The sequence below is a fragment of the Paroedura picta genome, chromosome 10 (assembly GCF_049243985.1).
Source record: "Paroedura picta isolate Pp20150507F chromosome 10, Ppicta_v3.0, whole genome shotgun sequence".
NCBI classification, from domain to species: Eukaryota; Metazoa; Chordata; class Lepidosauria; order Squamata; family Gekkonidae; genus Paroedura; species Paroedura picta.
Window position 1 is genome coordinate 5,123,732 of NC_135378.1, and position 14,512 is coordinate 5,138,243.

Consider the following 14,512-nt stretch of genomic DNA (forward strand, 5'->3'; position numbering starts at 1 on the left):
CGATAGGTCCTCTGGATATCAGGTGGTGAGCTTGCAAGGCACAGCAGTTAAGGGCCTTGATTCCCCTCCCCCCTCCACTGGAAGCCTGCTGGGTGACCTGGGGCCAGCCACAGTTCTCTCAGAGCTCCTTCAGCCCTGCCTGCTTCACCGGACTGGCCAGGGATTCCGTTTTTTTTATTGTGTGTGTGTGTGTGTGGGGGGGGGGGAGGAATCACCATCTGTCATGGAATGGGGTGACAGTGGGTGGGCAGATTCTAGATTCTGATTCTAGATTCTAAGGTGCCTGTTGTGGGAAGAGGAAGGGAAGGTGATTATAAGCTCCTTCGAGGCACCTTATGCCAGCAGGGTATAAAAACCAGCTTTTCTTCTCATCTCAATAAAGAGGCTGCAGATTATCTAGCTCCCCTCTGGGGGTCCTTGCTCCCAGGATGACTCTGTTCCTGGGGAAATTGCTTTGCTAGACACACACACACACACACACTGAGCCTTCCGACACACGGGCCCTCTTGGAGTGCCATCACAGCCAGATTTCCCTGTATGATTCCATGGGGGGGAGGGGGAGAGCAACCTGCTGGCATGTGGGTATGCATCTGGAGAGTGCAAGGAAGATGGGGGGGGGACAGGGATGTGGGCGCCCAGAGAAAGGGGGTGCTCCCCACCTGGATACGTGAGCATGCACAGGAGTCTCAATTTTCTGTTTGAGAATGTACGCACAATACGTGTTTACCTTTCTAAAAATCTGGCTTTCCTTCATCCTGGGAATTCTCCCCCACCCCCTTTATACAGACTGGAACCTGCAGCCCAGCCCTTCCCTTCCATGCCACAGCCCAGGCAGCCTCCGCTGGCTCCAGTGAATCTGATGCCAGCGCAAGACAGAAGACACTGGCCCCTTTCTCTCCTTCCGTGCCCTTGATCGGCGCAGCAAGCCCCCTCCCCCCCTCACCGCCTCCCCCCAGGAAATCCCAGCTGGGAGGGAAGCTCCGGGATCGTCCCCCTCCTCTCCCCCATTCGCAGCGCCCAGGGAGAGCAGCTGGGCTACCTCGCCCTCGGTCCTTCGGGGCTGCGTGGCGCCGGCGCCCTCGGGCTGGGAGCAAAGCGGCTCTTCTCTCGACCCGCTGCCCCGCTGAGCCACTCCAGAGGCCACAAAGACGCCCGGGCGAGCCGGAGTCGCTGGCTGAGGCCGGAGGCAAAAGAGCGGCCCTTGAAAAAGGCCGGCGGCTCCACGGCGCTCCTTTGTGGCAGTCCCGCCTATTGAGCCGGCGCGCTCGGCCGTGTGATCCGCCACTCATTGTCCGGCCTTCGCATTAAGCGGCGGCGTCCTCCTCCTCCTCCTCGGGCTTCAATGGAAGGCCGAGGGTCGTCAAGCCGAGCGCCCGAGGGCGGCGACCAGAAGCCAGCTCGGGGGTTGGCAACAAAAAGAGCCGCGGGGGAGGGCGCTGCCCAGGCCCGCATGGCTCCCAGCCAGCCGGGATCTCCTCCTCCGACACGGCCTCGGCGCGCCTTCCCTCGCTCCGCCGGACTTCACTTCTCGCCCTGGCCAAGAGCCGGGAGGAACCGTTGAGCAACTGTCTCCTGTCTCCCAGCCAAGAGGGCAAGGGCTCGGGCTCTAGAGCAGGGGACGAGCAGGCAAGGATGGGGGGGGGGGCAGCCGCCGGGGAGATCCCCAGCCCAGCCCACCCCTCCCCTGCCCCGGCTCCTCTGGCTCTCAGACAGCAGAACGTGGGTAATGCTGGCGCCCGTGGGGGAGACTGGCCAGGCAAGGTAACGCGGGGATGCGGAGAGAGGAGCAGTCCGATTCTGGGCGCCCAATGGGCCGCAGCTACAACCTGGCTGCCAGGGAGGAATTGGGGGCACCGGGGAACTGGCAGTGCAGGAAAGCGGCGGAGCCTCGCGCGAGGAGCGAGAGACTGAAGCTGGAGCACCCAGCGGCGGAGTCCCTGGAGCGTTGCGCCCAGGAAACCCCACGAAGGCCATGGTGTCCCCACGGTCGGATGCATTGGCAAAACTGGGTCAGGGAGCGCGCTTCAGCCCCCCCCCCCCCCGAATCCCTGTCATGCCACCTGCCTTAGACCAGGTTGAACCTCAGTCGGAGTGGGGTGGAGGAAGAAAATAAAAGTCGAATCAAATCAAAACGGATCCTCAGGGATCCTCCACTTTTATCAACTGAACTCCACAAATCTAGTATCAAATTCCCCTCCCCCACCCCGGGTGACAAAGGTCTCGATAGGGAGCCGCCGGTTGCTTGTCCCCGGGAGCGCGGAGGCCCGCCGGCATGCTTTCCCTTCTTCCTGCCCTTCGCTCCCCCTGGCCAGCACCGGGCAGCCTCTCTGGAGCAACAACCACACGACATCCTGGTGAGCCGCTGGAGCTGCCGGTCGGGCGGCTCCCGAACGGGTAGGAAAGCCACGGCGCTCCAGTGGATCCAGCGGCACTTCCAGGCCGATGTGCCGACATCTCCCCGGCGCCAAGGGGCGCACCGTGGCTGGGGCATCTAACTTGGGCGGCCTCCTCTCACCCACCCAGCCCCCCCTTTAAAAGTAGGCCGTGGTGGGTACACTGAACGGGGGTTGGGTTCTGGACAGGCAGGAGACGCAGCTGAGCCAGCGCCCTGGAGCACCTGGAAGACCAATTCTGGGCGGAAGCTCCCGTGGCCCGGCTCACTTTGCGCACGCCCAAAAGGTTCTGCCCAGAATTAAACTCTGTTGGTTTTACCCACGCACATGAAACCTTCGCTCCCGGTTGCCTTCCAGGCGCCACTGGGCTCCATCACGTCGGACCAATCCGGCTGCGCCCCGACTCTACGGGGAGGACAACCGTGGTGGTGGTGGGGGGTCTTCTCCAAGGCAGACAGTCAACCCGGCCGCCGGCCCACCCGAGGATTCCTACGGAACAGAATGTCGGATCCTTGTGAAATGTCATCCTCCCCCTCTAGCACGGCTGGTAAAATCCCTTGCGCGCAAGCCATGGCTCTCCCTCGGCTGGTCACAAGCAGGGAACGTGGGGCCGAAAAAGAGATTCAGTGCGAGCCTTTGGGGCCGCGGTGGAAAATGGGGAGATCTGCCGGGGGGGGGGGGGGGGTCGCTCACTTAATCCTTGAACGGTGCCCTGCCTGGTTTTCTACTCTTGATGGGTCTCTGTCTTCGTGGCTTTGTAATCCAATCCTAAGGAGGGCTTGCCTGACTCAGGGCCCCGGGCTTTTCAGGGGCCCAGAGATCCTAGGCGAAGCGAGTCGTCCCGCCCCAGTGGGCTCCGCCGCCGGGAAGCCAGAGACCTCGGGGCTGTTTCTGCCGCCTCTGCCGGGAAGGGTTCTGCGGGAGGCCGGCCGGCCGGCCGGCCAGTGGGCTGCCTTGAAGCGGCGGCGCAGAGGAGGGGGCGCAAGGCCACGCAGCCAGCCCGGCTCATTTAAAATTAATTTATTTATCAAATATAGCTATGGATATAAAGGAGGATAACTTTTCGGCTGTACAGTATATTACAGAGTCCCGGCTCCCGTCTAGGCAAGGTGGTACATGCTGTAGCCGACGTGGGCGGCGGCGTAGAGTCCGACGGGGGCGACGGGCAGGCCGGCGCGCGGGAAGGGCCCCGAGGAGGTGTAGAGGGAGGCGCCGGCCATGGCGGGGGCGGCCAGCGGGAAGGAGAGGCCGAAGGCGGCGGCGGCGGCGGGCAGGAGGGGCTTGGCTGCCATCTTGAGCTTCTCCAGCTCGGCCTCCTGCAGGCGCTTGGCCTTGGCGCGCCGGTTCTGGAACCAGATCTTGACCTGCGTCTCGGTCAGGCTCAGCGAGCTGGAGAACTCGGCCCGCTCTGCGATGGACAGGTACTGCTTCTGCCGGAACTTCCTCTCCAGCGCCAGCAGCTGCGCCGTGGTGAAGGGCGTCCGCGGCTTGCGGTTGGTCTTGTGCTTGCGCAGTGTGCAGGCCGGCGGGCTCGCACGTCCTGCGGGAACAACAGCAGGCGGTCAGGCACCGCAGCTGGCCACAGCCCCCTCCCCCTCCCGCCCAGCAACCCACGACGGGACCCCCAGCAGCCGGGAGGGCAGGGCTAGCAGCGGAGGTCGGCGTGGGGAGGGGTAGACGGCTGGGATCAGAGAACTGCAAAGGCGCCCCCCCCCAAAAAAAACAAGTCTCTCGGCTAAGGAAGGTCTTTGGGCTCAAGGGCATTCGCTCCCCAGCCCTGCCTGTCGCCCAAAGAGGGACAGCAGTACCCCCGGCCCCGCTGCACCGAATTAAGGCCTGCTTAAGGTAATGGGTCCCATTGATGGGGGGGGTCAGTCCTTTCTTGGGGCTGTTTCTCATGGAACTCCCGAGGGGCCCAAAATCAGTTGGGCATAATTAACAGGATTTAGACCAAATGAACAATAGGAATATTGCAATATTGGGATCCTAAACCCTTTATGGAGCTGCGCTCCTCGGCGCTTCTGTCTTGGGCTTACTTAGGGAGAACCTTCTGCTCCCTAGAGCCACGTTAGGAGGTCTCGTCAAACCCGAGCTGAATCGGTGGCTGCGAGTCTCCGCTCTTGACAGCCAAACAGTTCTCCTTTTCCCCGCTGGACTGCGGATTGGACGCAGCCAGAAACGGCTCTGGTGTGCCTGGAAAACGAAGGTCCCGCTCCCCCAAGCCGATGCCACCCGATGCCACTCCTCTCGAAGGGGGCGCAAGGCCTGCAGGGAGCAACCGTCCACGGGGGCTCCTCCGGATCCCCAGGGAGCCCTTGCAAGGGTCTGCCCGGCAGGCCCAACCCTTGGCCCGGCTGCTAGGGCCTTTTGGCTCTCTCGACTGGCGGCACCCCCTCCCCAAAGGCTCCTACGGCAGGGAGAGGCCGGGCACTGCGCCCCCCCCCCCACGGCTCCAGTCCAGTGGGATTAATAAGGGCCAGGGCGTGACCCAGGAAATAATTAGGGAGCAGCAAGGCCAGACAGCAGACGACAAGAAAGAAAGAAAGAAAGAAAGAAAGAAAGAAAGAAAGAAAGAAAGAAAGAAAGAAAGAAAGAAAGAAAGAAAGAAAGAAAGAAAGAAAGAAAGAAAGAAAGAAAGAAAGAAAGAAAGTTTTCGTAGATATCACAGAAAGAAACACCCCAGGTCTCATCCCCTTTATGACATTCCTGGGAAACAGTGGCCAAGTCATTAAGGAGGAACTCAGAATTAAGGCTGCGAAAGGAGCGCTCCTGCTCCGCTCCACAAACCCAGCTCAAGGGAAGCAGAGATCACCGAAGCTGGATTACTTGGGTAGGCAAGTTTTCCAGACGAGGACCTTAAAATCGGAGCCCAACAAGCACCCCCCTCCGCTTTTCTGTGTGTGTGTGTGTGTGTGGAGAGGTGCTCTAGACAGAGGCCGCCAACGAAATCCGTTCACTTGGCAGAGAAACATTTAGATTTTCTTGGGGGAGGGGGGGAGAAGATTATAAGCAAAGCTACAGGAGTGCCTTCGCCCACAGGAAGGAAGGAAGGAAGGAAGGAAGGAAGGAAGGAAGGAAGGAAGGAAGGAAGGAAGGAAGGAAGGAAGGAAGGAAGGAAGGAACCTGCGCCCTCCCGGTGGGCGGCCTGCTTACCTTCCTCCGGACCATTGCGGGACAGAGCTCCCCAGGGAAGGAAGGACACGGGTTTGGTTTGAGTCAGACCAGCGCGCTTCTCTCCGACGCCGTCTTGCAAACTTGGTCGCTTCCTTCGATGGGGAGCCGCAGAGCTCAGTCCCCCAAATTCTGCCAGATTTGTGGACAGGGAGAGCGGCTCAGATTCCCCCACCGGAGTTCTGAGAGCCAACATGATCCGATTGGCCATTAAAACAAAACACAACACCAAACAAACCGTGGAAAGGAACTTTATCAGACCCGCCGACGGCTCGGGAGGAAACGATCGGGGAAGCCCCCTGAACTGGAAGGAACGGCCGACAGGATCAACACCCGCGCCGGTGATCGCTGCGTCAGGACGGATTCAGGCCCCGTTTTCAGCTGAGTCGAAGGGAGGCCGCTCACAGCAGCGACCCTTGCCCCAGGCATTCGCAGCAGAAGCAGCGGCCTCCAGGCGGGATGGCCAGGAATATTGTTGAAGGGGCCATCGGAACAACCCCTCGCCCTTCTTCGCCACTGGAACGCCTCAGCCCTTTCCCTGACCCCGAGGAGGCCCGAGGAGAGAAGAGCAGCCCAAAGGGACGGTCCCGGGCGGTACCCACCGAATTGGGTCCCTGGCGCGCTGTGCTGGGCTGGTTTTAATCCTGGGGGGGGGATGAAATGTGTGGCGGCTCACTTGTTTGGGGGGGGGGGGCGGAGAGCCTGAAACACCCTGGCCAGAGTCGGAACCGGCTCGGATGCAAGCAGGCGCCAGAGTTCTGGCCTCGCACCGACTTTGCCCCGGTAAGGGCAGAGAAGCCCTTTCACGGGCCGCCCGAGCCGGGCAGGATTTGGACGCAGAGGAAGACTTTCCGCGGGACAAAGCCCGGCGATCCTAGCCTCCACCCCGCCGCCCTTCAGACACCCGGATGTACCAGAGCCCCGGTCCACAAGGCCTCGGAGCAGGAGGGTCGGAGGCTTTCACCCTCGGCGCCCGCGCAGGGCACCTGGTGGGACGGCACTTGCCGCCGGCTTCGCGCCTCTGAGTCGGAGGACGGGAACCGAGGGAAACGGCGGGCGGGCGCTGTAGAGGAAAGCGGCGGCAGGGAGCCCCGGGACGGCGGCAGGCGGTTCAGACCCACTTACTTGGGGGAGGCGGGGAGAAGCGGGGGGTCGGCATCCAGGGCGTCCGGTCGGGCTTCTCAGGGCTTTCGGCTTTGACCCGCGCCTCCTCGGGCAGTTTCCCGGCCAAGCCCCCAACGGCGAAAGGGCTGGCGAGGGCCAGCGGCGAGGCCGGCCGTTCCGGCGCCAAGTGGCCTCCGCGGTCAGTGCCGCCGCCCAAGGCGTCTCTCTCGCGGACTCCGCTGCCGGGCCTCCTGTGGTCGGCCATGAGCGCCTCTACGCTGAAGGGCAGCAGAGCCGGCGGCCCCTTGGGTTTCCCGGCCGCGTCCTCCTTTCCGAAGGCCGCGGCGGGCAGCTCCTCGCCTGGGAGCGCACTCGGAACAGCAGCCATCAGATCCGGCGCCGGGCCCATGCAGCGCCGTCCGTCCTCCCTCTGGCGCCCGAGCCACCCGGCCGGGGCATGGGGCTGCCGCCCGCCCGCCGGCCGAGCCAAGGCCGCGCTCCCTCCACCCCGAGCTGCGTCGAGCCCCGCCGAGCCCAGCCTACGGTGCGCCACTGCACTTTGGGACACTTTCCGCCGGCCGCACCCGGCCCAGCCACTTAAGACAGGCTGGTGGCGGGCGGCGGCGGCCAATCCCGGCGCCGAGGGGACTGCCCCTTGCCTCCCATTGGCTGGGGCGCTCAGGAGAAGGTGCCACAGGGCCGGTCCACAGGGCCAAGTGCGCCCCTCAGGCGGGAGAGGGGCTGGTGCCCCCCCCCCGTGCCCGGCCTGCCTCTGCCGCCCGTCCCGCCTACGCCCCGTGCCCCCACCAACCTAGGCGCGGGTGGGTGGGCAGACGCGAAGTCTGTTGGGCACTGGGGCAGGGGGGGGGCTCTGAGCGCCTGCTAAGGACTGCTCCACGGCGTCCCCTTCCGGGCCAGGAGGTGGAGGTGGGGGCTGTCCAACTGCGGTATTTGCTTGTCTGCTGGGGAAAATGTTTGTCCCACCGTCTCTGGGTCTCCTCTACTGTCGGCCGTCGCGGGGCCACGTCCCACTATCAACCGCGTCTTGACCCATTGGGAACACACTTGCCCTGCGCCGCCCCAGCCCCGCAGGGCACGATCCTGGTGAAATGGGATGGTGAGCTCAGCGCCTGCTTGGCCCAGACGGAGGGTTCCCGTCGGAGGCCTTCGCCTTCCTTGGACTGAAGCGGGGAGCGGAGAGCGGGGGGGGGGGGGTTGCGGGGTCTTGCTCTGGGTCTGGTTGGTGCTCATTGCAGATGGTGCCGGTAAGTAAGTCCAGCCTGCCAAAGCTCCGGCGGTGGAGCTCCGGCAGTGGAGCTCCTGCCAAAGCTCCGGCCCCCCCCAGGCGGAGGGGCAGGCGCGGTGGTGGCGCACAAGGGCCGGGGTGGTCAAGGGCCGGGGAGGTTGCGGCGGCCCTTGTCCCTTGCGCTGGACCCGCTGAAGCCGAGAGAAGGCACTGGGTGAAGGGCCCCCGGGTGCAGAAGGCCCTCACAAACCTCCTCCGTGCTCTTGAGCCCTTGCCTGCCAATGGAGCTCGCGCCCCACAGAGGAAACGTTGCCCAGGGCCTGGAGGGAGGTGGTGGTGGAGATTTCGTTTGTTCAGCAAGTGTGAAGGAGATAATTCACATGAAAACCGGAGGCCTGCAGTCCCACGACGAATCCCGACGAATCCCGGGCGGCCAGGCACCCCGGCGCCTGGCTTTCCCTCGGCCGCCGTGCACTGCAGGGAGGGTCTCTGGAGCGGCCCTTTCGGTGTCCTTGGGCCCAAAACTGGGGTCTGAGCGTCCCCCGGGACATGTGGTAGAGTTCAGTCAGTACGTTCGAGGAAGCCGGGAGCCCCCTACGCCACAAGAGACCAGTGAGAGGCTGCAGCCAGAGCCGCAAGCCGGGCTTGGAGTGCTGGAACTCCGGGTGCCCCCCCCCCCGTGACTTCGGGAGGTGTCAGTGTCCCGGATTCTAGTCCGCGGCACCCATTGTATCCACGACGCCACTCGGACTGGATCCGTTTCTGCCTTTATGGGGAGCCACGGCCGTCTTGCAGGCCAGGCACAATAGTGAAGGCTGCGCTGTCTCTTCCCCGCTCACTTCCCGGCCCTTCTCCCGGGGGGGAAACGAGGCGTTCAGATCATGGGAGACTTTGGAGACGTCACACAAAAGCACCGGGGCCACGGAAAAAGAGAAACCCGGTGAAACGAAATACTGAAGTTGCTGAATACTAGACACGGGAAACCAACCCGAGACTCCCTGTCTTCTCCTCTTGGGCCACCTGCGCAGCCACTGGCGCGGGCCCCCTCTCGGTTCTGGCCCCACCTCATGAGGGAGCAGAGGAACCGGAGCCCTCGGCACCCAGTGGGAAGCAATGGAGCGGCGGGGGCCACTTGTGGCTGCCCTCGGAAAGTCCCCGGACCTCATTGGAGAGGGCGCCCTCCCTCCATAAGGCTCCCCCAAAGAAGACGCAGCCAGGACACTCGGGCAGCTGCGTAAGAGGAAAGGAAAGGAAGGGGTTTCCTGCCCTCGACCCGCCCGAGCCAGGCCCACTTCCTTCCTTCCTTCCTTCCTTCCTTCCTTCCTTCCTTCCTTCCTTCCTTCCTTCCTTCCTTCCTTCCTTCCTTCCTTCCTTCCTTCCTTCCTTCCTTCCTTCCTTCCTTCCTTCCGTTCTCCCTGCCACCCTTTCCTGCCCGCTGCTTCCTCCTGGTGGGGCTCGATCCAAGCCGGCCGGGCTAATTGCGCGCCTCAGCGATCTGTCACGAGTCGTCAGCAAGTCCCACCCGGGCAGACGCGGCTGTTGTCTTTCGGCGCCGGCGCCGGCGGTATCAAAGGCACCCGCCGAGGGGGGGCATTCATTGCACGGCCTGGGAGCCAGGCGCCGCCACCTCGCCCTCCCCCATGACTCTGTGTCCGACAACGAGCCCCCCCTCCGGGCGCTGGCTGGCCTGGGCTGGCTGGCTGGCCTGGGATGGCTCGGGCAAGGCCAGGAATGCGCCCTTCCCCCTCCCCTCCCCTCCTGCCGGTGCGCTGGCTGGCCGGGAGTCGGACTTCTGGCCCGAGGACTGCCCAGTGGGCGGAGGGGGGTTGGCTGAAGGGTTGACCTCGCTCTGTCCAGTCCTGCGGGTGGTGGCCCTCGGAGTGCCCGTCCTCCTTGCCCCTTGCTCAGCCTGCCTCGGAAGGGCCGCCCTGCCTTGGCCGGGACTTGTTTGGCTGCGCGATGGAAAGCAAGCAAGCAAGCAAACAAGTAGCTCTGGGAAGCAAAGTCTCTGTTCTGCCGTCGAGGTGGGGCCGGAATGGCCTGGCTGGAATCGGCCTGCCGCGCCGCCAGAGCAAAGTCAGGGACGGGCGAGGGGCACAGCGGCTGGGCTGAGCCGGGCTGGGCTCGGCCCTTCGCTGGCCTTCCTCCGGCCCTGCTGCCAATGGCCCCACTCGGGGCTCCTTCACTCGAGGACAGGGAGGGTTTGTGGAAGCGGGACGGGGCGGCGTAGAAGGAGGCCTCCTGGGTCCAACGGCAGGCGGCGGAGAGGGGAGCTGGGGGTGCCCGTGGCCAACCCCCGAAAGTCCCTGCGTGGACAGGGAGGCGAAGGCCCGAAAGCTTCAGCGCCAGCCTGGATCCTCGCTATCCTGCCTTGGGGGTCGAGGCCGGAGGGGGCGTCGAGTCCCCCTTGCCTCGAGATAAGGGTCGGCACGTGCTTGGGTCCCTGTCAGCCTTGGCACCTGGACTGGCACTTCGGGTAAGGCAGGCTCTCGGGGCGGGGCGGGGACGCGGGTCCAGCCGCCCGGTAGCTCTGCTGCGGTCCTTCTTCCAGGTCCCCTCCTGAGGGCCAGGTACGGCCCTGGGCGCTGGAGGACTGCGGCCTTCAGGGGGGACCAGCGAGCACGCGCCCCCTTCCCAGCCACCTGCCCTCCGCTGGTGTGCTGCTCGTATCCTCAGTGGCCTGCGTCCTGCGGCCGCACGTTCGGACCCCGGCGCCGCTTCCTGGAAGCTGGCTCACTTGCCTGGGCCCGGCCACGCCTCTGACGGGCCCGGCCTCGCCTCTGGGCCTGAGCTGAAGCCCACCGCTGGCCAGCCAGGGACCACAGAGGCACTGCCCACTCCCTCGCGGCCCTTCATGGAGGAGACCCGACTGCGTCCCGAGCCCAGCCCCGCTGGCTCACCTCCCCTCGCCAGGAGCCGAAGCCCCTGCTCTTCACCCCAGGTCGGCCGCCAAAGTTCGCCTCAGCCTGCTCTAAAGACCGTTGCTGAGATACCGCCCTAAGCTGGCCGGCCTTAAGGCCTCAAGCCTGATGCGCAGGGACGAAGGAGCCGGGGCAGGCCTGCTACCGCTGTCCACTTCCAAAGCAACCCGGGGTTTCTTGGGGCAGGGTTTTTTTTGATCCGTAGGCGCTTTCAGGGAGCTTTTCAGTAAGGGATGGTTCACAAGAGCATGCTTTCTTCACTTGACTGCAGCATCAAGGGATGAATGACATTTGTTGCGCCGAACCCCACATTTCCTTCCCAGAAACGCAGGGGCTTTGCTACGTCCACAGACAGAGTCTCAGATTGGGGGCAGACCGACAGACGCACGTCTGAAGGCGTGCCATGAATGCTCGTGACACTAATTCCTCCCGCCTTTCTGAGCTGCAGGCGCAGAACTCGCCCAAAGACGCGCCGCGTAGATCGTAGGTGCTTTGGACTGACGCCGCCGCCAGTCCCAGCTGGGTCCCAAAGAGACCGAGCCCCTTGATTCCCGGTAGAGCCGCCCAACCGCACTCCACCTGTCCTGCCTCACAGGGCTGTTGTGATTGTTCAAAGGGGATAAGAGCCCCTTTGGGTCTCCCTGTCAAGTCATGTCACTCAGGCTGTTACTTTCAGGAATCCGGGCGGGCACACAGTTGGATCCTGACGGATCAGCGGCTTGGCCTGAGCAGCAGGACAGAGTCCGGGTCCGGCAGCCCCTCGAAGACCGACACAGTTTTATCGTGGCTCTACGCTTTCCTGTGCAGACACACTTCTTCTGATGGGCTTCCTCTTGGACTTTGCGGCGAACCAGGCATGACAGTTCAGGTGCATTAGAGCCATCCAAGGAGCGGAGTGGAGTGGAGTGGAGCGGAGCGGAGGGGAGGGGGCTGTGAGAGCGGGTCATCCTACTGATTTGGATGGGACTGGCTTCCAGGTCGGACTGACTGCAGTCAGGCCTCATTCATTTCTCCGGGAGGAAACTCCAGGCCGGGTACTGCGAAGAACCTTTGAGTCCAGTCGCGCCTGTAAGTCCCTTCAAGTTTCCCTCTGAATATAAAGTGTGTCCCCAGACGGAGCCTTGGCTGGTCTCCCAGGTGCCCCCCGGCCACAAACTTTCTTCAGCTGCTTCAAATCAATCCGGTGCCCCCGCCCCGCGCCTGCATTTGGGTCCAGGGGCACTTTTCCGGCCAGCCGAATCTCAGTCTGGATCTAAGGTTTCCCGGGCACACGGCGCCTCTTCAAGTCCCAGAAGGAAGCACTTCGCTCTAGGCGGAGAAGCCTGCAGTCCCGGGCACCCCGAAGACCAACCATGTCTCCGTCGAGGGGCAGCGCATCCTCAGACACGACACCTACCCAGGAAAGGGACCGGTTCCTACTTCCAGGCAACACGGAAGCAGTCAATGAACATTCAGCAGAATGAAAATGTTTCACGGAGTCCTGCGATCAGAACCCCCAGCTGGTGGGATGGGCCTGGGCATCTGTTCTGCCGTGACAGGCGACCTGCTTGAGTCTCCTGGGCGCCGAGTTTGGAGGGGCCGAGCCGGACTCCTGCCCTGTGGCCCGGCGGCTCTCCAGCGACTCTGGCTTGGGCGGCCGGGGGTTCTCCCGGCGTAGCCTGTCTGCAAGCGCTCACGGTGCTGACGGGGCGGCTCTATTTCAAGGGCCCCCAATTAATTTGATCGCAACATTTTGATGCCCTCGCGCAAGATGAAAGCGCCAGGCCAACTGCCGCTGCTCCGAGCTCGATAATTATAGATAATATATCCGATTTCAAAGCAATTAGCTCCATCAGGCGGAACGAGATGCTTGGCTGCCGCCGGCTTGAAGCCGTGCTGTCGAGGAGAGCCCCAGACGCCCACAGATGCGACACCCGCCCACTCGGACCGGGACCTCCGCGGGGGAGAAAAACAGAGTGGCAGCAGGCCCTTCTTTCCCGGGGGAACGCCCCCTCCCCAGCTCAACGTGGGCCCGAGACCCCGTGTGGCTGTGGGCCTGAGCGGCCGCCTGGGACCGCGCAGGGCCGAACGGTGTCCGGGGCCCAAGGAGAGTTCCCGGCCGTTGCATTCTGCTTTGCTCATGAGAGTGGGGAATTCGAGGGAACAGGGGGGCAGTGCAGAGGCCCGGCACTGACCCGTTCCTGAAGCCCTGGGATCCCTTCTCCCCAGTGGCTTCGAGCCACCTTAGAGGCCAGCCCCCGGCGTGTGTGTGTGGGACTCCCGGTGAGTCTTCTCTGCTGCCCGCGGCTTTCCTGAATGGATCCCGAAGATCTCCCGTTGACTCCGGAGCTCCAAACATGATGTTCCCTTCTGGACCCCGCTGTCGGGCCTCTCCAGCAGAATTCGATTCCAAGGTGCATCCGCCGCCCCGCCCCACCCCACCACGAGCCCTTCGGGTTTTATGGGGGGGGTGTCTGTGTGTGTGTGTGGGGGGGGCTTAGTGGACTTGGGCAGGCAGTCCTGGCCACGGAGACCGAGGTGGGTCCCCTCGAGCTGAGTTCAGCTCGGATGTGGTTTGAAGGGCAACTCCAGACAGGACTGCTCGGAAGTAAACCCCACTACATTCAAGCGGGCTTAATCCGGTGAACGACGCCCGGGGCCGCATTTTGAACCGCCCTGTCAGCCTGGGAAGGAGCTGGATGGCCCGTGGTCGTGACCCCCCCCCCCCTTTTATAGGAGACTTGAAAACTCCCGGTGGGGGGCGAGCGCGGAGCTTCCCTCCCTGCTCGGCCTTTTGCCCACGCCTCGCACGGCTCTTCCTCGCCAGTGCTGCTCATGGAGCTCCATGCTCTATCGGCCCGAAGTGGGCTGGGGGGGGCGGAGCACTTGAGAAGAGCACCGGATGCTCATGGACCCCCCCTCCCACCCCGCCAATATTCTCAAAGCCAAGAGACACAGGGAGCCCTGAGCCTGGGAGATCCCAACACGGGGGGGGGTGGGGGGTGGGGGGGGGTGGGGGGTGAGGCCGCTCCCCCCCCAAGAGCGCCCCCCCCGCGCTGAAATTCATCTCCGTGCTCCTTGTTGGCAGGGAGTTGATCTCCTCCATGGCCAACCACGAGGGAAGCTTTAAAATACTCATGTCCACGGATTGTTGTGGGAATGACTGTCTGGAAATCTAATAAACCTGTGTTCGGGGTTGCCGCTCTAAATTCGGGCAGGAGAGTCTTTTGAGTCTTCTTCCCTTCATCTCCATGGGGCGCTGCTGCCAGGAAAGCCGAAGCGAAACACGGGCATGAGCCGGGCGAACCGCTCGTCCAGTCCCCGCTGCTGGGGAAGAATCGGCGTGGCTGGCTTGGGACCCCCAAAGGCTGAGGCCCAGTTGGCCCAGCCGCTATGGCGGCTTGGCTTCACCTCCTAGCGCTCGTGGAGGACTCCCCCGCCCTGGCCGGTGCCCGCAGCAGCTTCGTCTTCACAACTATACAAATCCTGGACGTGCCTGGCTGTAATGTCGAATTAAGAAATACCGATTGGCTCGTGTGCAAAATGGACCAGGCTAATGCACACGCACACGAGAGCGGATGCCCTGAATAAAATCGCGAGAGTCTTCCGGGTGTCGCCGGACTGCTCCAGCCTGCTTCTACCAGCACAGACAGAACAGGTGCCTTAACAAGTGCGCTGCGCTGGGAATTTAGCTGGCT

The 14,512-nt window shown here is 63.4% G+C and overlaps 1 protein-coding gene across 1 annotated transcript; it reads right to left on the minus strand.

Annotated features, from left to right (window-relative positions):
* Positions 1-3,398: 3,398 nt before the first annotated feature.
* MSX1 (msh homeobox 1) lies at positions 3,399-7,257 on the minus strand. Its single transcript, XM_077300128.1, has 2 exons — positions 6,690-7,257; positions 3,399-3,933 (listed from the first exon to the last, which is right to left on the minus strand). The coding sequence occupies exons 1-2, from the start codon at positions 7,075-7,077 to the stop codon at positions 3,494-3,496; spliced, it is 828 nt and encodes a 275-aa protein (XP_077156243.1). The 5' UTR covers positions 7,078-7,257; the 3' UTR covers positions 3,399-3,493.
* Between the last annotated feature and the right edge of the window lie 7,255 nt (positions 7,258-14,512).

Coding starts and splice junctions, on each gene's coding strand:
- MSX1 (XM_077300128.1), bottom strand. CDS start 7,077: ATGGGCCCGGCGCCGGATCTGATGGCTGCTGTTCCGAGTGCGCTCCCA. Junction 3,934..6,689: donor CTTCTCCCCGCCTCCCCCAA/GTAAGTGGGTCT, acceptor TTGTTCCCGCAG/GACGTGCGAGCCCGCCGGCC.